At 58.1% G+C, this 21860-nt stretch overlaps 1 protein-coding gene across 4 annotated transcripts; it reads left to right on the plus strand.

Annotated features, from left to right (window-relative positions):
• Positions 1-649: 649 nt before the first annotated feature.
• Positions 650-17327, plus strand: ANXA6 (annexin A6). 4 transcript variants are annotated; one of them, XM_065643774.1, is made up of 26 exons: positions 651-781; positions 3184-3244; positions 6225-6309; positions 6587-6681; positions 6807-6920; positions 7006-7096; positions 7210-7289; positions 7370-7426; positions 7607-7700; positions 7784-7879; positions 8112-8170; positions 8449-8571; positions 8786-8844; positions 9273-9351; positions 10331-10412; positions 10652-10746; positions 11162-11275; positions 11879-11969; positions 12692-12771; positions 12967-13020; positions 14642-14659; positions 15410-15506; positions 15778-15873; positions 16169-16227; positions 16542-16664; positions 16966-17327. In XM_065643774.1, exons 2-26 carry the CDS (start codon positions 3227-3229, stop codon positions 17023-17025), a joined length of 2019 nt encoding a protein of 672 aa, XP_065499846.1. In that variant the 5' UTR covers positions 651-781; positions 3184-3226; the 3' UTR covers positions 17026-17327. The 4 variants fall into 4 exon arrangements, with proteins under 4 accessions (XP_065499850.1, XP_065499846.1, XP_065499847.1 ...); XM_065643775.1 differs by having other exon boundaries at positions 776-862; XM_065643776.1 differs by lacking the exon at positions 651-781 and adding an exon at positions 861-881.
• Positions 17328-21860: the final 4533 nt, after the last annotated feature.

The following is a 21860-nucleotide window of genomic DNA, read 5'->3' on the forward strand; positions in this document are numbered from 1 at the left end:
CAGGGAAGGGAACGGCCTCAGGGTGCTGCAGCAGCAGTGCAGCCTGCCAGGAGCATCTCAGCCTGCATCTCCACCCACCGCTGTGCTGCAAGGTCTTCTCAGCTCTGCATCTGCATTGGGATGGAAGGTTGGGGTGGGGGGGACAGCAAGCTGCCTCTCCCCAGCTCAGCATATGCTCCTTGCCGAGCCCCAGTCATGTCCTGTAGGGTGCCAGCCCTGCCCCTCGGCTTTTGCAGAGAGTCAGGGATGGACATTTCCCAGAGAAGGGGGTGATTTGGTGTGGGTGGAAGTGGCCAGCAGCAGGACAAGCGTGGGAGGCAGCGAGGTACCCTGTAACTGAGCATTCAGCAGGAAACTGGGGCGGGGGGACGGAAGGGGGTGAAATTTCCGCAGTTAAGTGCAAGCACTGTTGTCGCCTTGCACTGTGCGCGTCACCACCGCTGGCACACAGCCCCTGCACACACCAGTGAGGCATTTCTGCCAAGTGACCCCCTTCCCCACACCCTGGCAGGGACAGGGTGCTTCTGCGGGCAGTATCGGGTCCCCCTACACCGTGAGCACCCAAAACCAAGGGGCTGAGTTCTGGCATGGCGGCGAGGGTGGGAGCACAGCCCTGACCCCGGTGCCATGGCAGGCGGGGACTGGAGGGCTGGCGAGCGGTGACGTCTCGCCGGGAGGAAACAGCTGCACGCCAAGGACGAGCGCACGGCCACAAGTACGCACCGAGCGCGCCGGCGGCCGCCGTTCTGCCAGCACACCCGGACAGGCCTCGGTGCTGCTCGTAAGTGTGTGCGGGGACCGTGCTGGCAGGCAAGGGGACAGTGCTGGTGTGCAAAGCCACCACGGTGGTGTGGAAGGGGAGGTGAGCCGTGCAAGGGGAGGTGAGCTGTGCGAGTGGAGGCTCCCTCCAAGGGGTGGCTGCGGGGGGGTCCTTGCTGTCTTTTTGTTTTTATGAAAAATTCTTCCTTTTTAACAAAAGCTGGGGGGAGTGCACTGCCAGTGGGGTTTTTTTGGTGGGCACTGGCATTGCTGTGGGGCCCATGGGTGTGGCCCGGCCGGGATGCGCCTTTGTCTGTGCCCCAGCGCTGCGGTGGCGTGGACGCTCCCATCCCTCCATTCAGGGGTCCCAGCTGGGCTCAGCGGGGAGGATCCCCCTGGTTCAGTACCCACCAAGTTTTGCACCAGCAAATGCACCGTGCTGAACCCCAGAGGCACAGAGCTCTAGAAGGGCATAGGGACTTTTTGGCTCTGGGGTGGGGCAGGGCACTTTGGGGACCTCCCTTGCTTTTTTTTAACCCAGCAAATCTCCCTTTCCACCCTGCAGGCAGGACGATGGGTGGCGGGGTGCTGGGTGTGCCATCGCCTTCACCGCGTGTGGCTGTGCCGGGAGAGCCCTTCTAGGCAGCAGGCTGCAAAAATAGCTGCTGGGCTCCTGGGGTGAAACCCCTGAGCCCAAAGCTCTTGGGAGGCCGGCGGGGTTGATGCTGCCAGGGGGACAGAGGCTTTTTGGCAAGGGTGGGTTGTTCTGCAAAGGGAACAGGCTGTGCATATCGTTTAGAGTTTCTCATGGCACTTTCTGCCCAGAGACCCCCACAACCCAAATCTCCCAATCGTTTGGGCAGGGGTGTGGGCACATCCCACTGTCTGAGCTCTGCAGCCTCCAGGATTCATCACATGGATGTGGTGTGTTGGTCTGGGCATCCTCTCTGGATCACCTGCTGTCAGGGCAGGAGCTGGGGTTTCTCCCCCAGCCTCTGCGGAGATGCCAGCAGCGGTGGGGGACGGGGATGAGGCGCTGCAGGGACTGGGTGTGGCTGGGGATTCTCCGCCACTGCTGAGATGAGTTGGGTGGTCTCAGCCCGGCTGCTGCATGCACCGTGTGAGGCAGGAGGGCTGTGCCACGCAGAGCTTTCTCCGTTCCCTGGAGGGTATGCAGCTTCACATACGGGCTCCTGAGTGGCATTAAAAGGCTGCGTGGGGCTGGGATCCCCTGGCACCCACCCAGCACCCGGCCGCAGTGCAGCCCCACCACGCACGGGGCAGGCGGGGGCTCCCCCCGAGCCAGCAGCCGCAGGGAGAGGTGGCTGATGCTTGCAGCCTCCGCAGCTGAAAAGGGAAGGGAGGTGAGGGCAGCTCTGGTTTTCTGCAAAACTTCCTCCCCTCAGCAAAGATGCCCGCGGGTGCCGGGTAGTTTCCTGCATGTGAGCGGGGTGACCCAGCCGCACCAAGGGCTGCAGGGCTGGGTGTCCCCCTCATGGGTGCTCTCACAGGGATGCAGGGCCAAGCTGAGAAAGTCCACGTGATTTCTCCTACTCACTCCATGGCATGAAATTGAGCTCAGCTGGGGGCAGAAATCCCCCCAGGGTGGCCCCGCTGTGCCTTGAGCTTTCCTGCAACGTGTCTGGGAGGGAGGAGGGAGCTGTGCCTCATGGCTGGAGCTCAGCTGACGCTCAGCGGTTCATTCATGGCCGCGCTCCATTTTCCAGATGTTTCTCTCCCTCCGTCGGTTTTCTCAGAGCAAACGGTGCTGTCTGGGGACTTTCTCTGGGGGGGGTGGGGAGAGCCCTCACCGCAGCGAGTTGCAGCTATAAATGGTGTGAGTGTTAGAAAACAACCTGCGAGTTACCCTGGAAACCCGGCTGTGTTTCCTGGGCTCTGCTGCGTGCGTGGGACTGATAGCAGCCTTGATTTGCTGTACGGAAACTCAGATAAAAGCTGGTGAGATCTTGTGGGGGCTGCCCAGCCCCAGCACCGTGTGGCAACGCGGTGTCCCCAGCAGCTGCTGGAGCTGGGATGGCCCCAGGGCTCGGGGGGCTGCAGTGGGAGCATTGCAGGGTGCAGAGAGGAGAGTCGGCCCTGCAGAGGATGCTCAGCCCATTTCCACGTATTCAGCACTTTCTTCCCCTCCCGGTCACTCGGTGCTGGCAGGAAGCTGCGTGGGTGCCCGTCTCTGCTGCCCCCAGCCCGCGGGGTCCCCAACACCAAAGCACCTTGGCTGCAGTGACCACAGGGTGGCTGGTGAAGCAGCCCCCAGCCATCCATCGCCCTCCCCTGGGTACCGCACCCACGGCGATGGCCAGCATCAGCACTTGAGGCAGGGAGGGAGCAAAGCCTCCCTTAGCGAACCCGAACTGCAGAGAAGGGGCACTTGGCTCACATCGGCTTTTCTGTTCCCTTCTGCAGCTCCTCCTTGCCCTCCCTCTGGTGATTTCCAGCTCAGGAAGCCATGGCACCCAAAGGAAAGGTAAGGGTGACCCACACACGATGGGAATGGGCACTGCGGAGGCCACAGGGCAGACCCCAGGGCTGGGGCAGCACCTCCATCGTGCAGCAAGAATGGTGGTGACGTGCAGGGTGCGATGCTGTCCGGAGCCTGTTTACATTCCTGCCAGCGCTGTCTGGATGTGATGCAGATGGGGGAAGTGCTGGAGCAGGGAGCTGGGAAAGCAGGGACAGGGAGGAGCAAAAATCCTTTTGGGACTCCAGTGGGGACAGGGGAGAGAAGCAGGACTGTGGGAAGGGGAAGAGATGGGGGATTTGGGCTTTTGCTGGAGAGAATTCCTGCCTGAGCCTGCTGCAAGGTGTGCAGCCCCGCTTTGGCCTCTCCCCCAGCCTGGATTTCTCCCCGCTCTGAGCTGGGGCTGGTGCAATGTGGCAGCTGGGTGAGCAGGTGCTGCCTGCAGCCAGGAAAACATCTTGGCGTGGGTGGAAAACCCTGGCAGGGCGGCAGCTGTGGCTGGCGGGGTGCAGCCTGCCCGCGGGGTGCCGGGCAGGGGAGGAGTCCAAGCCCAGAGCCTCCCTTCTCCACTGCTCAGGGCCAGGCTCTGCTTTCCACTCCCTGGAGAACATAAGCAATCCTCACCTCAAGCAGAATTATCCACAGCTTCCTGCCTGCCTCAGGGGGTGGCTACCTCTGGGTGGGGAAACTGAGGCACAGCATGGGTGAGCATCACCCCTGCAGTGGTCCAGGACCCCGAGCAGCCGTGTGGTGGGAGAGAGCAAAGCCACGCTGGGAATTTTGCTTCCACCCTCCCGGCCCCAGCCTGGCTTATTTTTAGCTGGGAGGTCTCAGGCAGGCTGGGATGACTCAGAGGCTGGAGGAGGGGAGGCAGGGGGGGCCGGCAGCTGAAGTGGGGATGGAGAGGGGGATGGGGGTGTGAGGAGGGAGCAGTGGCCAGGATGCTGTTTCCCTCTACGAGTGATGTTTCTGCACCTCCCTGGGGCTTGTTCCCACGAAGATGCAGGGAGCGTGGGGTGATGCACAGCGCTGAGTTCCTGCCTCAGTTTCCCTTGCCCCTGTTGTGGCAGGCAGCTTGTGTTTCAATGGCTCAGCAGGCAAGAACACAACACTGCTCCTCCTTTCCATTTAACCAGGGCCAACATCCTGTCTCTCCATCACTACCCGTGTGACCCCAGCACCTCCAGCCACCCTCAACCCCTACTCCTTCCTCCGGGCACCTCCTTTGCCCTGCAGCTCCTTATTTACATCACTGCAAGGCATGTGTGTGGGCAGGAGCTTGCACCAAGCCAGGAGGGTCTGTGAGCTGCCGGGAAGCAGGGCTAAATCCAGCTCTCCTGATGAATCACCTGCAATACGATCTGTCCCTGTGCCTGCCCAGCTCCCTCGAAGGGCAGCGTCTCCTCTTGGCCGACCTGGTCCCCACCACATGGGACACCAGTGCCAGCAGCTCCACCAGAGAGACCCCATGGGATGTGCCCAGCCTGGACTAGCTTCTCTCTGGAAAATGAGGGTACAGAGGCTGGTTGTGTGAGACGCACAGTGAAACTGTTGTGCTGCATCATTAGGATGGGTCCCAGGGGAGTGACAGGTGTGGGGCTGCCCTGTGTCCATCCCCTCAGGTTCATCCTGGAGGCACTTGCTGGATCAGGAGTGCTGGTGCTGCCTGCCTGATGCCCACCTTCTCTGGGGGCATGTTGACTTTAGATGCCCACACTGGCAACAGCCCTGGGCATTCACACAGCTCTCGGAGATTTTAAACAAGCCCTGCAGCAGATCCTGAGCAAGCGAGCCTTGGGAGGTACATGCACCTGGTTGGCACTTATAGAAGCAGAGCCAAGGGAGGATGCTCAAAGTTTCCCAGGGTACAGACACAGCTGAGAGCCCCAGCTCAGCCTGGTTCCCAGCCCTCCAGCTTCCCAGTGAGACCACTAAGGAAATGCTGCTGTTCAGCTCTTCCCGCTCTCTGCCCCCGGTGGGAATGTATCCCAGTTCCTCATGAGGTGCCGGGCTGGTTTCACATCTGCTTCCACCCAGGGTTTGTGCTGATCTGTTCAGAGTCCAGCTCAAGGCTCCCCCAGGGTGAATTCCCCCAGGCGAAGGTGACTTAGGGAGGGGAAACCCAGTCCCTGCTTCTTCCTGATGTCTCTGCCTGGAGGTGTTGCTCCTGGGCGCCCCGTTGTGCAGAGCAGCAGATACAAGTGGATCATGCCAACCCCCAGGATTTCTCGGGCTCCCAGGAAAGCCCTTCTGTGTATCCAGGATCTCTGCTCCAACCCCTCAGACCAGCCCGGGCCCTGCGGGAGCGCATGCTGGGGCAGAACAAGCTGTTGGCAGCTTTAGCACTTCTCGGTGCTTTCCGCTTAGCAGCCCATGATGATTTTATCCTGCACTTACGTCTCCTTGCTTGGAGGCCATGCAGACCTTGGGCAACCTCACCATCCAGAGGGTTTCCCTGCCTGCAACAGGCTGTAGGAAATTACTTTCTTCATTGCTCCCAACCCACCCCCATAACTCCATTCAGCCTGGCTGTGTTGTAGAGGGATCACCCTGGTCTTTCCATGCCTTCCTCTGTGTTTAGGGTGTCCAGCCCTCCCATGGGGTCTCCCCTTTCCCTGCTGATGCCCCCAGATGGAGCTGAGAACCCAGAAGTGCTCAAGAAACCTTGCATCAAACCACCAGCTCTTGCTGGTACAGTGGGGAGGGTTGTATCCAGCTTAAATATGGGGCACAAGCAGCAAGATATGAGAGGAAAAGCTGTTTACTCCAGTAACCTGGCACGCAAACTATTTGCATAGTGGGGAGAGCAAACAGGCAAGAAAACAACTGAGGAGAAAAGCAAGTGTTATGTTTGAGGCTGAGCTTTTCCTTCAGGCAGCCCTGAGTGGGAGCAGATCTTGCTCCAGTCCTGCTCAGCTTCAACTTCTACTTCCCCACATCCTACCAGGGGCTGCTCCTTCTCACTTTCTTGCCTCCTTTCCTCTAGGTCTACAGGGGGTCGGTGAAGGATTTCCAAGGCTTTGATGCCAGCCAGGATGCGGAGGCCTTGTACAATGCCATGAAGGGGTTTGGTATGGACGCTCCTCTGGACTGTCACCCTGATGTCCCCTCGGTTGACCCTTGCATGGCTGGGCATCCTGCATCGCCTCCCGTCTCAGCTGCTTTAGCAGCGTGGTCAGGACATCTCCTGGCTCTGCTTTCCTCCCCGGAGCTGGCTCAGCTCTGCTTCTCCTCCCAGCCCCAAGTCAGAAGCAGTTTTGGGCACAGGATGGTGGCTATGACGAGCCCCAGCCATGGGGGATGAGAACCAGCCGTGGGGCTAAATGTGACTCCCATCTCTCCCTGCAGGCAGTGACAAGGAAGCCATCCTTGACCTCATCACGTCCAGAAGCAACAAGCAGCGAGTGGAGATCTGCCAAGCCTACAAGTCCCAATACGGGAAGGTAATGGCAGAAATGCTCCCTGGTCCATGTCCCTGCTGCCCACGCAGGGACCCACTGCTCCCTGGACCCACTCAGAGATGCTGTGGAGGAGAGGGTCCCCCAGCCCCTTTCTCCCCCTCCACCAGGACCTCATCGCAGACCTCAAGTACGAACTGACGGGCAAGTTTGAGCGGCTGATCGTGAGCCTGATGCGGCCCCCAGCTTACAGCGATGCCAAGGAGATCAAAGATGCCATTGCGGTAAGGGGTGGGCAGCCCCCCTGGGGCCCCTCCGAGGACACCCCAGCTGGCCCTGCTACTCACGGGGCTGCATCTCTGCCCACAGGGCATTGGCACGGATGAGAAGTGCCTCATCGAGATCCTTGCCTCCCGCACCAACCAGGAGATTCACAACCTGGTGGCTGCCTACAAAGATGGTGAGGGCTGGGGAAGGGTGGGGGCTGCCCTGTGTCCTCTCAGGCCAGGAAAAGGGGCAGAGTTAAGGGGATTATTCAGGTCTCCAGGACTTGACCTCCCCCTCTTCCACCAGCCTACGAGAGAGACCTGGAGGCTGATATTGTTGGAGACACATCTGGCCACTTCAAGAAGATGCTCGTCGTTCTGCTGCAGGTATGTCTGTCTGTCTGTCTGGTGTCTGCAGGCAGCTGATGGCTGAGCCTGGCAGCGCTGAGCCCGTCTCTGTCCTGCAGGGCAGCAGGGAAGAGGATGATGTGGTGAGCGAGGACCTGGTGGAGCAGGATGCTAAGGTGAGGCTTGGTTGGTCACTGGGACGGGTGGCATCTGGGCAGAGTCACTGGGCAGGTCACTGGGACCACATAGACCTAGTGCTGCAAAGAGTGGTGGGTGCTGATGGTGCCTGTGCTTGGGCAGAGCCTCATGTGAGCAGCACCCTGACTTGGGCTCTGCTACCTTCCCCATCCCACAAGGACCTGCTGGAAGCTGGTGAGCAGAAATGGGGCACGGACGAGGCCCAGTTCATCTACATCCTTGGCCGGCGAAGCAAGCAGCACCTCCGCCTGGGTGAGCATCTCCTGCGAGCTTGGAGCTGGGCTTGAATGTGTCTTGGCAGCTTCTCCAGGCATCATCTCACTCTCGTTCCACAGTCTTTGATGAGTACCTGAAGATTTCTGGGAAGCCAATTGAGAGGAGCATCCGGGGAGAGCTCTCTGGGGACTTTGAGAAGCTGATGCTGGCTGTGGGTAAGTTGGTCCCTGTGTGGGGGATGCTGCAAAACACACCGCTGGCCTTGCTGGGATGGAAGGGCTCTGCGCAAGAGCCAGCAGTTTGGGGTTGTGGCTGTCCCCAGTTTCAGGGAGCTCAGGGAGGCTCCTTCAGGGTGGGTAGGGATGCTGACTGTGGTGCCCAGGAGGGCTGGGGGCACTGGGGAAGCTGTGTCCTGGCTCCCCTCACCCTGTCTCTGTTTCCCCACAGTGAAGTGTGTCAGAAGCACAGCAGAGTATTTTGCAGAAAGGCTCTACAAGGCCATGAAGGTGAGTGGAGCACCCCTTCCCCGGTGGGTCCCCTGCAGTGCTGTGGGCAGCTGGCCAAGGAGGCATCTCCTTGCCACGGGTGCTGCTGGAGGGCAGGGTGATGCAGGTCTATGAAGACAGGACCTAAAGGACGTGGGGTCTTTGCTCTTCCCTCTAAAGGAGTTACTCCTTCAGACCTGAGGCTGGGTAGAAATCTGATAGAGGGTCTCCCAAATGTGATGGGCTGAACAGGGCTGCTTGGCCATCCCAGGCATGACGCAGGGGCTCCTCCATTGCAGGGGCTGGGCACGAGGGACAACACACTGATCCGCATCATGGTGTCCCGCAGCGAGATCGACATGCTGGACATCCGGGAGGTGTTCAGGACCAAATATGAGAAATCTCTCTACAACATGATAAAGGTAAGTGCTGGGGGTGCCTGGTCACCCTCTGAGCTGCTGCCGGTGCTGCTCCCTCCTGATCCTGTTGTGGGGCTGAGCCCTCTCCCCAGCCGCTCTGTGCCGGGTGTCCATCTCCGAGAACAAGGCTCAGGGAACCTCCTCTCCATGTGCCCATCCCATGGTACTACATGAACCTCCCTACCGCATGGTTCTCCATCTCTGTCTGTCTTTCCAGGAGGACACCTCTGGGGAGTACAAGGCGGCCCTGCTGAAGCTGTGCGGAGGGGACGATGAGTAAGATTGCCTGTCACCCCGTCTGTCCCTCTTCGTCCCCTTGGTGCTGGGTACAAACCTCTGGGTCTGGACTGGCAGCTGGATGGGACTGGTGGTATCTGCGGTGCCTTTGGGCACGGAGAGCCGTGGAGCACACGGCTGCTCTGCCATTCCTGGAGGAGAGAGGGTCTATGGGGGCTCCTGGACAAGAAGTCCAGGGGCAAACACTCGGAGGGAGGATGATCTGGTGGGGGAGGTTGGGATTTACCACCTGCTTCCCCCCATTCCCACCCAGCCCCACAGCAGCACCCAGGACCTGCCCCCATGCCCAGCACCTGGTGGGCAAAAAACACCCCTCATGGAGGGGCAGGACAGGGCGGGGAGTGGCTGCTCGTGGGGCACCGGGTCCCCGGGGCTCACTGTCCCCTGTCCTTGCCCTCCCCTTGCAGTGCCGCAGGTGAGTTCTTCCCCGAGGCAGCGCAGGTGGCCTATCGGATGTGGGAGCTTAGCGCGGTGGCCAAAGTAGAGGTCAGCACCCCCCAGCCCCCTGTGCCCCCTCTGCTCCCCACCAGCTTGGGATCTGTGGCTGCTCCTCTCTGCTGTGGGACACAGCCAACCCCGCATCTCTGCTCTTCCTGCTCTGTGGCTTCTCTCAACACTTTTCTCTGGTTTTGGGGCAGGAGGTTGGTGGGATGTAACCCCAGCAGAGCTGACTGCCCCCCATGAGCTCCACTAACCCCTCCTCTCTCCAAGATCCCCTTTCCTCAGAGTGACAGCCCCTGCATGTCTGTGCAATGCATCACTTGCAGCTCTGGCTCTGGTGCCCCCCTGGAGACCTCCTGTACCCCAGGGCACCCCACCCTGACCTAGGGCACAGCTGTGCCATGGGGAGCCAGCACCCTGCATGCAGCTGGAGGCACCCACAAAAAGGTGCTTTGGGACATGCAGAAAAAGCACCCTCAGCCCTATGTGCACGGGCAGAACAGAGATGTACTGGGAGCTGTAAGGATGCAGCAGGGTAGAATTCCAGGGCAGGTGCAGGCAGCCTTTCAGCAACTCCGCTTCTGGCTCTCAGCTGATGTGGCCAGCCCCAGTTGAGGTGTCCCAGTGCAAAAGGAGGCAAGTATGATACTGAGCAGGACACTGAGACTCCAGAGACTGTCTGTTGCCGTCTTCTCCCTGTTCTCTGCTAGCCTGGCTTTGGTTTGCCCCTCGATGGAAGGGATGACAATGGCAGGGATGTCCTCACTGAGCCCTAGGTGCTTGCACTAACACATGACCTGCTTTGGCCTTGGCTTGCCAGGTGGCATCTTCCCTCCCTCTCTCCATCCCTCCCTCTCTCCATCCCTCCCTCTCTCCATCCCTCCCTCTCTCCATCCCTCCCTCTCTCCATCCCTCCCTCTCTCCATCCCTCCCTCTCTCCATCCCTCCCTCTCTCCATCCCTCCCTCTCTCCATCCCTCCCACCCGGCTCAGGGATGACCCCAAACCTCTCTGTGTACTCACAGCTGCGAGGAACTGTGCAGCCTGCGGGAAGCTTCAACGACGATGGGGACGCGCAGGTGCTGAGGAAGGCAATGAAGGGCCTGGGTAAGTGGGGACCATGCACCCAGAGCCCCCCTTCCTGCTGCTCCTCACCAGCTCCTGGGGCAGAAAACCCACCCTGGCCCACGCAGGGCTGTGTGAAAGCCCCCAGGGGAACAAAGAGATGGTTTTGAAGCTGTGAGAGCTCTCCATTCCCCACCTCCCCAGTCTGCAGGGGTGGGGGTGACGTGGTGTGGCTCTTCTGGCCCCCCCAGCTCTCCCCAGCATCTCTGCTGGCATTGCAGGCACGGACGAAGGGGCCATCATCGACGTGTTGACGCAGAGGAGCAATGCCCAGAGGCAGCAGATCCTGAAGGCTTACAAGGCTCACTACGGCCGGGTACTGCCACTGACCCCCCTGCCACTCTGCTCCTGCCTCCTGCCTCCTCCCATGCTGGGATCTGCCCCTTGCTGGATGAAATCCTGCCCAAGGAGGGGTGGGCAGTCGGTGCACCCCTATTTGCCCTGGGATGACTCCCCTGAGGAAGACCAAGTGGTCAATCAGCCTCCAGCTCTGGGTGCACCTCCAGCCTGAGGGGAGGGTGTCCCTGTTTATTTGCCCCATCCTCAGCTCCATACAAACTCCAGAGCCAGGATCTCCCCAGAGCCACCCCTTAAAATGTGACCTTAAACTGCCCTAAGGGTCTTCCCAGATGTCACCCACCTCCACACTTTCTTCCCTTGTTTTCTTCCCGGTGTTGCCTCGGCTGGTCCATCCCTGTAGAAGGAGCTTGAACCCTCAAATGCTTTTGCAGGATCTGATGGCAGACCTGAAATCCGAGCTGTCGGGCAGCCTGGCCAAGCTGATCCTCGGGCTCATGCTGACGCCGGCGCAGTACGATGCCAAGCAGCTAAGGAAGGCTGTGGAGGTAACTGCTGCACTGGTGGTACCGGCCCCAGCATGCGAGGACGAGGTGGTTTTTGCTGTGGTTGTACCCACATTGCTGGTGGCCTGGGGCTCAGAGCGCACCCTGGCTTCACATGCCCCAAGGCTCTTGTCTCCTATATGGAAGGAAAGCAGAGCAGAAAGCACCAGGACGAAGACCTGGCTTGCACTCAAGACCTTCTGGGAACCCAGTTTGGCCTCTTTTCAGCCCAGCATGCTCTAGCCAGTACAGAGCTGCTCAGGGAGGCATCTCATTGCTTTGCAGAGCATTCCCAGTTTGCAGCAGGAGCAGTGCCCTGCCAGGCACAGGCAGCCACAGGAGAGCCAGGGTATGGGCAAACCAGTGGCATGCACCACTACCCACCAGTCACACCAGTTGGGACCCCACTGGCAGCACACTTGGACGCTCTCGTGCTTGTTCCTACTAGCCTTTTGGGCCATTTGCTGGACTTTGACTTCTGGCACATAGTAGCCCTGGGGTTTGCGCAGCCCCTTCTTGCCTGGCACTGGTGGGGTGATGCCACATTGTCCCTGTCCAGTGCTGGCACCCACAGCACCCCACCACCACCACACTGGTCTCTTCCAGGGGGCCGGCACAGATGAGAGCGTCCTCATTGAAATCATGGCCACGCGGAACAACAAGGAGATCGTAGCTATCAATGAGGCGTATCAGGAAGGTAAGGCACAGGGGGGACACGGGGAATGCCTGGATCCTGGGCACAGACTGTGTTTAACGCTGTACAAGGTCTTCTTCAGAGTCCAGGGTACAACTGTTGTCTCTGGGTTGGGTCTATGGCTTGGTGCTGTGAATGTCTGTTAGTTCTTCCAGGCAAGAGCAGATCTTCTCCAGGTCCAACACGTTATTAAAGAGCAGTGGAAACATGGGATGAGGCTGGCAGGAGTCCTCAAATCCATCCTGTGATTTCTCACACCTCCAGACCATACACTTCTCTTTCCCTTCCATCCCTGCCCCCTTCTGCCTAGGGAACAAGAGCTGTAAGCTCCAGGTTAAATCCCCAGCCTCTTCTCTCCCAGAGAGCCCATAGTTTTAACCAGACACTCACACCCAGCAGAGCACTGCTCTTGGCCCTTCTCTATGTCACGGTGACATGCCCCAGCTCCACCACCAATATCTCCTCCCCTGAAAGCTCTTTTGCAATGACCCTTTCCCTCGGGAGCGCCTGGAGCAAGAGCCTGTGCTCATTTCCAGGGCATTAGAGTTGCTGGGCTGATCCCTGGGCCTGAAAAAGAGCAGGTGGGGGCATCTGCTTCAGCCATGCCAAGGCTGGAGGATGAGCCTCCCCATCATCCATGGGCCCCATCGGGATCACAGGCACTGGAGGGTGGGAAGCAGAGCGGCAGGTGGGGTGCAGGGCTCAGCCGTCCCCCTTCTCCACAGCCTACCACAAGCGCCTGGAAGATGACCTGAGCTCTGACACATCGGGGCATTTCAAGAGGATTCTTGTCTCCCTGGCTCTGGTAAGGGCGGCTCCCTCACTGGGGATGGTCCCCTCCCTGCTACAGGCAGCGGTGGGTGGTCTGTGAGGATGTGATGATGGAGAAGACATCACCCAGCTGGGCAGTGCTGCTGGACCTTGCCTGCCACCCCCTTGTTTAGGGCTCTCCTGGGAGATGTCCTCTCCCCAGCTCCATAAGTTTTGTATTGAACCACAGGGCAACCGTGATGAAGGACCAGAGAACCTCACACAGGCGCACGAAGATGCCAAGGTAAGAACCGCCCTGGCAGTGCTGTTACAGGCTGTTTGGCACAAAAATGAGGGTGCTGCATCCCCTGGCCTGGAAATGGCATCCTCAGGGAAGCAAATGCTGCTGGGGTGGAGTCTCAAGCTGCAGGTGGAGATGCCAGGTGAAGGGACGCCCTCGGAGGTCAAGCTCCCACACCCAATTTCTGATGCCCTGGACTCTGCTGCTCCATGCACGGGGCAGCTGCAAACCAGGAGAGCAGCCCCGAGGAGCTCCCAGCCCCATTGGGCTGCAGCGTTTATTCTGCAGAGCTGCCGCTTTGGGGTCCGGCAACACACAGCAATGTTGAAATTTGGCACTTGAGCTTCAAAGGTGGCTTTGGGCTGGTCTGCAGGAGCCACCCACCTTTTGTTGTGCAAGGGGCAGCCCTGAAGCCTAAGCTGCTTTTCACCCCGCCAGTGTGCTGGGATGCCAGCCCCAGACCCCAGACCATTGGCCCATCTTTACTGGGCTGTGGTGAGCCAGGAATGGAGAAAGAAGGTTGAGCCGCCAGAAACGGTGCAAGGGGGGTGCTGGGGCCCCACTGCCTGGCTCAGCTCCCAGTCCCAGGAGACTTGTAACCCTTGGGCTGTGTGTGCACCTTGGCCTCCTGCTCCTTTGGGCCAGTCTTGCGGTACTTAAAGGAGGCCGATAAGAAAGATGAGGGCAGACTTCTTAGCAGGGCCTGTTGCAAAAGGACAAGGGGGAATGTTTTTTTAACTAAAGGAAGGGAGATTCAGGCTACGTGTGGGGAAGAAATTTTTTACAATGAGGGTGGTGAAACACTGGCCCAGGTTGCCCAGAGAGGTGGTGGATGAGACATCAGAGGCCAGGCTGGACGAAGCTCTGAGCAGCCTGATCTGGGTGAAGATGTCCCTGCTCATGGCAGGGGTTGAACTGGATGAGCTTTGAAGGTCCCTTCCAACCCAAACTATCCTGTGATTCCCTGAAAGGGGCTGGGGAAGCTCAGTGCTGAGCAGAGCCTCAGCTCTTGCTTGGCTGTCCTGCCCCAGCACCGCCAGCTCTAACACATGCCGGCCGCAGCAGACGTGCAGCTCTCCTGGCGGGGCCGCTGCCGGCAGAGGGAGCGGGTGCTGCGCTGCCTGCGCCCCATCGCACACGCTGCCTGCGCCCCACCATATGCGCTGCTGCTTGCCTCGACCTGCTGCAGAGAAAGAGAGAGCCAGGCACGACAAACACAGGGACGAGCCAGCCAGGCGGCAGCTGGCCTGGCACCGTGCTGTATTTTGCCAGCAAAGCTGCTCTTGTCCTCTTCTTGCTGCCTGTGCCTGGCAGAGGCAGGCAGGGTGGTGGGAGCCAGCCTGGGGCCAGGCAAGGATGCTCCCCAAGGAGCAATGGGCTGGTACCCATAGCCCAGAGGTGGGGAGCTCACTTTGCTTGGCCAAAGACCACCCCCTACCCCATCCCAAACTGCAGGAGGACACAGGTCCTAAAATCAGGTCCACTCACAAGGAAGCAGGGGAGCTGGAGACAGGTCATTTGAGGGGATTTTGCTAGACTTCCCTCACTTTGTCAGGAAAGGATAAAGGTTGAGCAGCATCTTCTGACCCTGTTGTCTTCCTGTCTCTCTCTTTCTCTCCACCAGGTTGTTGCTGAGACCCTGGTGAGTGCCTGCCCTTTCGCTCCTCAGCCTTCTGCATATTTGAGGGGATGCTGGGGTCCTGGGGCTGGGAGGAGCAGCCCCATGTGCCAAGACTGCTTCGGCTGTGCAGGCTCACCTTGCTTGGGGCTCCAGGGTCCTTGCGTGAGGATGGGGTGGCAAGGGGGACAGATGGGACCTGCATGAGGACATCTCCCTGCAGAGCTGGGCAGGGAGAGGGAAAGTCACCTTCTTTTTCCTTGGGAGGGCTGGGGACCAATCCTGCCTGCATGCAGGACTCATGTTCCTGGCAGCATGGGACTCAGGACTGGCTTTCTTGGCTCACCGAAAGTGGGAACTGGGGAAGGGGAAACTTTCTTCTGCAATAACTTAGCAGGGCTGGTGTGTACAGACTCCCCGCTGAGCCCTGCAGCAGTGGGGCAGACATTTCACCCACAGGCAGTGCTGCTACAGCCCAGGGTGGAGGGTGGCTCCTGTGTCTGGCAGCTCTGAATTTTCTGGTCAGTACTGGTCATCCCCAAAACATCCTCCCCAAAGGACAAAAAAAAGTCTTAACCATGAGTATTGCAAAGCTTTTTTTCATAAAAACTGGAAAACGTCTTTTCTCAGAAGAAATATTCTATGTGAGTGTGCAGCCTGTTTGCAAGAGGGTTTTCAGGACTGGCTGTCCCAGGAAGAATTGTTTGACATCTTTGCCCCTCTCCACTATGCCTGTCCCCCTGCCTCCCTCTTCACTCTCGGTTGCTCTCCCAGAAACTTGCTGATGTCTCCAGCAATGACTCCAGCGACTCCCTGGAGACCCGCTTCCTCAGCATCCTCTGCACCCGCAGCTACCCCCACCTCCGCAGAGGTAGGACCACGTTTCTTCGTCGCTGCTGGACCCTCAGCTGTGACACCAGTGCTTTGATTTGGGCTGGGTGGAGACTCCTGGGCAGCAGGAGGTTGGGGTGGCCCTGTTTCCCCAGTGGTGAGAGGAGATGGCATTTGGAGTGGCTGGTTGAGGTCACCAAAGCCTGCTCTGGTCCCATCTGATGAAGAAGCCTCCATGGGTGAGGCTCAGGTCTCCTGGGGCTGGGATGGAGCGGCTCCACGGTGACCCTCTCCTCTCTCCCCATCCACAGTGTTTCAGGAGTTCATCAAAATGACCAACCATGACGTGGAGCATGCCATCAGGAAGCGGATGTCGGGAGATGTGCGGGATGCCTTCCTGGCCATCGGTCAGTGCCTGGCGGGTGCTCACTCGGGGCAGGGCTCCCTGGTGAGCAGGCAGCCCCTTCGCCTGCCTCTGTCAAGGCAACATGAGGACAGATTCCTGCTGCCTTTGGGCCATGGAGACCCCCACCATGGTGTGGGGTTGGAGCATTTTTAGGGCATCCTACAGAGCCAAGCCTGTACCCCTGTACCAAGGAGGGTTTGCAGCTGACCCAATGGGTGGCACAGCTCCTTGCTGCGACGTGTCCCCTGGGTGCTGCCAGCCAGGAGCCGACTTTCTCTCCTTTCTGTGTGTTGCAGTCCGGAGCGTGAAGAACAAGCCGGCCTTCTTCGCTGACAAGCTCTACAAGTCCATGAAGGTGCAGATGGGCTCTCTGGGGGCCGGGCTGCGGGAGGGGGCTGCGCTGGGCACACAGATGCCCTTTGGGATTCTTTGATTTAACTGCATGGCAGTGGTGTGGTTTGGCCCCCGGCTATCCTCAACAGAGCACAGCAGGGCTGAGCTCAAATACTGCATCAGCTTTCTGAGTTAGCAGGGGACACTGCAGACTTGTGTCTTGCTGGCAGCAAGCCCAGCATGTTTCCAAGGAGAGATCCTCAGTTTGGACTGTGCTGGGGAGGGTCCCCGAGCCCCAGTCTCTCCGGGGTTATTTGCTCAAGCTGCCCTTTGCAGGGTGCCGGCACGGATGAGAAGACTCTTACTCGGATCATGATTTCCCGGAGTGAGATCGACCTGTTGAACATCCGGGGCGAGTTCATAGACCTGTTTGACAAATCGCTGCACCACATGATCGAGGTGAGGGGACGCGGGCATCCCCTCCCTGGCTTGTCACCTTGGCTGGCTGAGCCCTGCAGGGACCTGAGCCATGAGCGGTGCCATGCACAGGGCTGAGCATTGCCTGGGGAGGGGGAACCTGCCCCAACCAGCCCCCATGTTGGCAGGTCTGGCTGAAAAGGGGACGTGTCAACGTTTTCCGCTGCTGTGAAGATGCCTGCGGGGTGGCCAGGGCATGGAGTGATGCCTTCCCCATGCCCAGCACCTTGAACTGGGTGTCCCTGGGGCAGGCAGGTGTCTGACATGGGTCTCCCTCTTGCAGAAGGACACCTCCGGTGACTACCGCAAGGCTCTGCTGGCCCTGTGCGGCGGGGAGGACTAGGCGGCCCCAGGAGCCCCTTCTTTGTGTCTGAGCCAGCACACACACACCCACCGCCTTGATGTCACTGCAGCTTCGGGGGACACTCGGGTCCCTGCAGAGGACAACTCACTTTGCGCTGGAAAGCAGCACCACGTTGCAAATGGGAGAGTCTCGGGGAAGGGAGCAGAGGGGTTTGGGTTAGGGGGGGTTATTGTCTGTCTCGGTGCAAAATAGTTCATACCCAAACGCGCCGCTAACCCAGGAATCTACCCAGATGGAAAAGACAATTTTAAATCTCATAAATAAAACCTTACTGTTGCTGACCCTGGGGCAAGAGCAGTCGATTTACTGAGACAGGTTTGGGTGGGACTGAGCCTGTGCTGAGAAGTGGCAGGGTCTCTTGGTCCCGCAGGCAGGATCCCAGCCCTGGAGACCCCAAAGCCCATCTGAGCAGCACCGCAGAGTCCCCCGCTGCTGAGAAAGCAGCTAGAAATGTGTGTGGAGCTGGCAGCAGTAAGGGATTTCACTGAGAACTTCACTTCACGCCTCTGAAAACCCCCAGCAGGGTTTGTGCCATTGTGTGGATGGTGCTTTTATAAAACAGAGATACAAATCAGACTTGATGGCATCTGCCCGTCCTTGCACGTGGTTTCCTGTGCTTTCAAGCTGCTGAAGAAGCAGTTGAAAGGCACATGCCATAGAGGCTACACCCCCAAACAGTTTATGTTTGCACTTCCCCCCAGCACCTAGCCGAAAATAACTGGAATTTCCAAAAGTGGGAAATTCCAGCACTTTCAATTGTTTCCAAGTCGGAACAAAAAGTCTTGAACACCCAAGTCTTCCTCAGAACAGCTGGGTGAGGAAAGCTTCACCTTCACAATATCAAAGCAGCATTAGGAATAATAACACAATATTATTCTAACACTTCAAAACCAGCTGAGGTCGAGAAGCAACCAACGTGTAGAGACAAACCAGGGAAGCTGAAACAACTCAGCTGGTTGTTATCCCACTGAAAATTCCCTCAATGCCTTCCTATAAAACACCCCCTTTGTAACAAAATCATCTTTCTCAGGGGAAAAGGGCCTGGCTGAAGCTTTTTCACTCTCCCACAGAGATTTGGGCTCCTCCGTCTTGCCCCATGTGTAATGAGGAATGGGCACCCCAGTCCTGGTGGCACCTGGGTGGGTTGAGCCCACAGCAGCTCCCAGATCACCTGCTTGGCCAGGAACCTGCTGTGAAGGCTTTGACCAGATGCAGAAGATGTTTTGAAGGAAGGATATAACTCAAATCTCCATCTGCCCATCTCAGCTCAGCACTGTAGCTCACAGCAGAGGCGTGAGGCACAGCATAACTGGCTGCATCCCCGCAGCTGGGAACGGGGCTCTTGGCGACCTGGCTGTGATGTCCAAGGAAGTTTTGGGGCTCAGGAGACAGCCCAGTACCCCTGAGAGAGTGAGATTTGGGGCAGCGGAGTTCTGCTTCTCCCGACAGGGGGGGAAATTTGCTCGGCATTAGCACAGAGCTGCAATGTGTGAGCCATCATCCTGCCGCCTCCTTTTTGCCAAAATTGGGGTGCATGCACTGGGCACAGGCAGAAATATTCCAGTGACATTTCTGGCTGTACCACAATTGCTCTAAGCCTGTCACTGGCGACTCCATCACCCCCAGCCCAGCTCGGGGCAACGCTGCTGTAAGGAAGCCCAACCGACCCCAACACACTGGTCCCAAGAACAGGAATTTCCCTGGCACCCGCTGCTGGCTGCTCCTGCGATGAGAGCAAGATACCAGAGTCACACAGTGTTTGGGGACAGGGAGGGAGAACAAGATGGGATTTCCTCCTCAGAGCAACTCCCTCTCCTGGAAAGTCCTCCTGCCAAAAAGCCTTTGTCTTGCCTCAGCTCCATAGTGATCCATCTCCAGCAGCGGTTGCGACAGCTGGAACAGAAAACAGCCAGTGGCATTTTAGTCGCTGCAAATACTTAAGCATACTCAATATCCTATTTAGGCACAAGGTATTTCAGCATCCCACTCCACGCTTATGGAGCACAGGCCTGATGAGGAGCAGCTGAGGGAACTACGGAGCTTTAGCCTGGAGAAAAAGGAGTCTGAGGGGAGACCTCACTCTTTGCAACTACCTGAAAGGAGGTTGTAGCATGAAGGGTGTCGGTCTCTTCTCCCAAGGAACAAGTGATTGGACAAGAGGAAATGGCCTCAAGCTGCACCAGAGGAGGTTTAGATTGGATGTTGGGAAAAATTTCTTCCCAGAAAGCGTTGTAAAGCACCGGAACAGGCTGCCATGGGCAGTAGTGGAGTCACCATCCCTGGAAGGGTTTAAAAGACACAGAGATGAGGTTCTTAGGGACACAGTTTAGTGGTGCACTTGACAGTGTTAGGTTAATGGTTGGACTCGATGATATTAAAGGTCTATTCCAACCAAAATGACTGTATGATTCTATGGTGCTGGGGTTGGCAGCACACCTGGGGCTGCTCTCAGTGGGCTGCCCTACGAGGGAGAACCATGAACTGGCCTGAGCTCAGCAGAGCTGCCCACCCCGAGGGCAATGCCAGGAGGGTGACGGCATCTGGGGAAGCACAAGCACGGCCTCTGGGACTCACTCTCCACCTGGGGCATCTTCTCTCTGTTTCTCACCCTGATGCTTTCTTGCAGATGTTGATGAGCTTGCAACCAGCTCCTGTTTGGAGACCTGCTCCCATTTGGTGTTGTGCATCGCAGTAAATGCATCTCCCACTGCCAGCTGAATTAAAGTCCTGCTGCCTTCCCATGCAGGAGAGCCTGAGGTCTCTGCACCAGGCCCAGAGAAATGAGACACTCTGGCTAAAAGCAGACAGGAGGAAGGAAGAGGTTCTGGGCAGGGGTGTTGCTTTAGAAGGACTCCAAATGAACCCAGAAGAGCCTGGGACCAGCAGCACCAAGACAGGCTGTGGACCCTGTGACAAGGAGAAGCACAGAGGAGCGGAAGAAACCCAGTAAGAAGCATAGAGAAGTCCAGACAGAAGGTTATATATGACCTGTCAACTTGCCAAAGGATTGGGGACAGGGTGAGAGCCACCTGCAGTGAAACAAGGAATGCTGAGTCTAGGAGGGAGAAAGGCCTAAGCCAAGCCTGGGGAAGAAAGAACACTTAGGTTTTTTGTGGGGTTTTTTTTGTTTGTTTGTTTTTAATGCCCAAACCACTCACTAGCAATTTGTGTTAATTGACAATAAATTTTAAAAAATTCCATGAGCAAGGACTGTTTTGCTCATGAAACCCTCTATATGTGGGCAGGTCATAGACCCTTCAGATAAAGCAGCTTCATCCCTGTAGCGTCTTGGTTTCTAGAGAAAATACACTCCACAACTCCGCTCTCCAGGAACATTCCCGCTCCAGCCGCTGGCTCCCACCAGCCCAATCCCAGGGCAATCGGTGGCAAATCTCATGCCTAGCCCCTGTGACCAGCAAGAAGGCAAGCGGTTCAAAGAAAGCACAGAAAAGAAAGGGGAGGACAAAATGATGGGCACAAAAAACCCACAAAGAACTAGAAAGGCTGTGAGCAGGGTAAGGGCTGGAGGCAGGTCCACACTGGCCACTGCAGAGACGCTGCTGCCAGGGTCTGGGATTTATACACCAACACCCAGCACGTGGCTGGTTTGCACATTGACCAGCAATGCCGGGGGCCAAGGACCTGCTTCCAGGCAAAGCCAATACCAGATTTCACAGGTTGCAACATCCAAAAAAACCCCGCGAGCCCACATTTGGTGTGCAGAGGGTCGGACCTCTCCCTCTGAGTCAGCTCTGGGGGCCACTACAGATCCTCTTTACTCCCAGACCCCGGGAGGAGCCACGTCTGGTGCAGAGACACGCGGGATGTTGGTCTTGGTCCTTGGCCCAACACTGCAACATCAGCGAGTCACTTCCATCCCACCCACCGTCCTCCCCTTCCCCCACAGGAGAAACCCAGCCTTGAGTCTTGGCAGCCGGCAGAGTTTTCTTCTTCAGCTCTTCTTCTTCCCAAGCCAGATGGGGAAGAAGCAGCCTTGCCCCTCACATCCAGGTGCCTCTCACCAGGCTCCCCACGGTGAGCCAAGGCTGGGAAACGGCTGAGCTTGCTGGGGCTGCTCTCCCCAAACCATCATGCGTCGAGCTGCTTTCCAGGACATGATGAGCGCTGAGGAGCCCTTGTCTCAGGCATAGCGACTAGATGAGACATGGCCTGGAGAGAGAGGAAGACGGGAAAATCCCTTCTGTGCCTGTTGTTGATCTTGCACATTGGGACTCCAAACAATTCAAAGCTTAAGGCAGGCAAGGAAATCCTCTGAGCACTCCTAGACCCCGTTCTCACAGCTTTTGGCATATCTGCTGTGGGACGGCACCAGTCCCACCATAACCCATCCCCTGCTGACTGTGGAGGAGGGAGGGCGAGGATGGTGAGGCTGTGGAGGAAGGTAGGAGGAGGTCATCTCCTCCTGTGAAGTGGGTGACACTGAGCCTTGCCTCACACGAGAGATGGAGGGAGAAGAGAATTCAGCAAAGCGCAGACAGCCCAGCATCCCTGGAAAGCCACAGTGTGAGTCTGATCCCCTGGGAAGGCGCTGCTGGAGAGCTGGGGTGCAAGATCTCTCCCCATTGCCCCCCTTCTCCATCCCTCTGCTGACCCCTCGCCTACCCCGACTCCCCCCTTGCCTCTCCCAGTCCCCAGCCTCCCTCCCCTGCCTCTCCCTCTCCCTCCATCCCGGAGCCCTCCCTGCCCAGTTAATTTGAGTTCCTGATTTGCATAGGCAGCAGATCACAATGTTCTGGAAATCCCCTCCTGCGGCCTGAGCTTCCTCCCCGCTCTCACAGCGTCACTGTTGGCCT

Source organism: Caloenas nicobarica, chromosome 13 (genome assembly GCF_036013445.1).
Source record: "Caloenas nicobarica isolate bCalNic1 chromosome 13, bCalNic1.hap1, whole genome shotgun sequence".
NCBI classification, from domain to species: domain Eukaryota; kingdom Metazoa; phylum Chordata; class Aves; order Columbiformes; family Columbidae; genus Caloenas; species Caloenas nicobarica.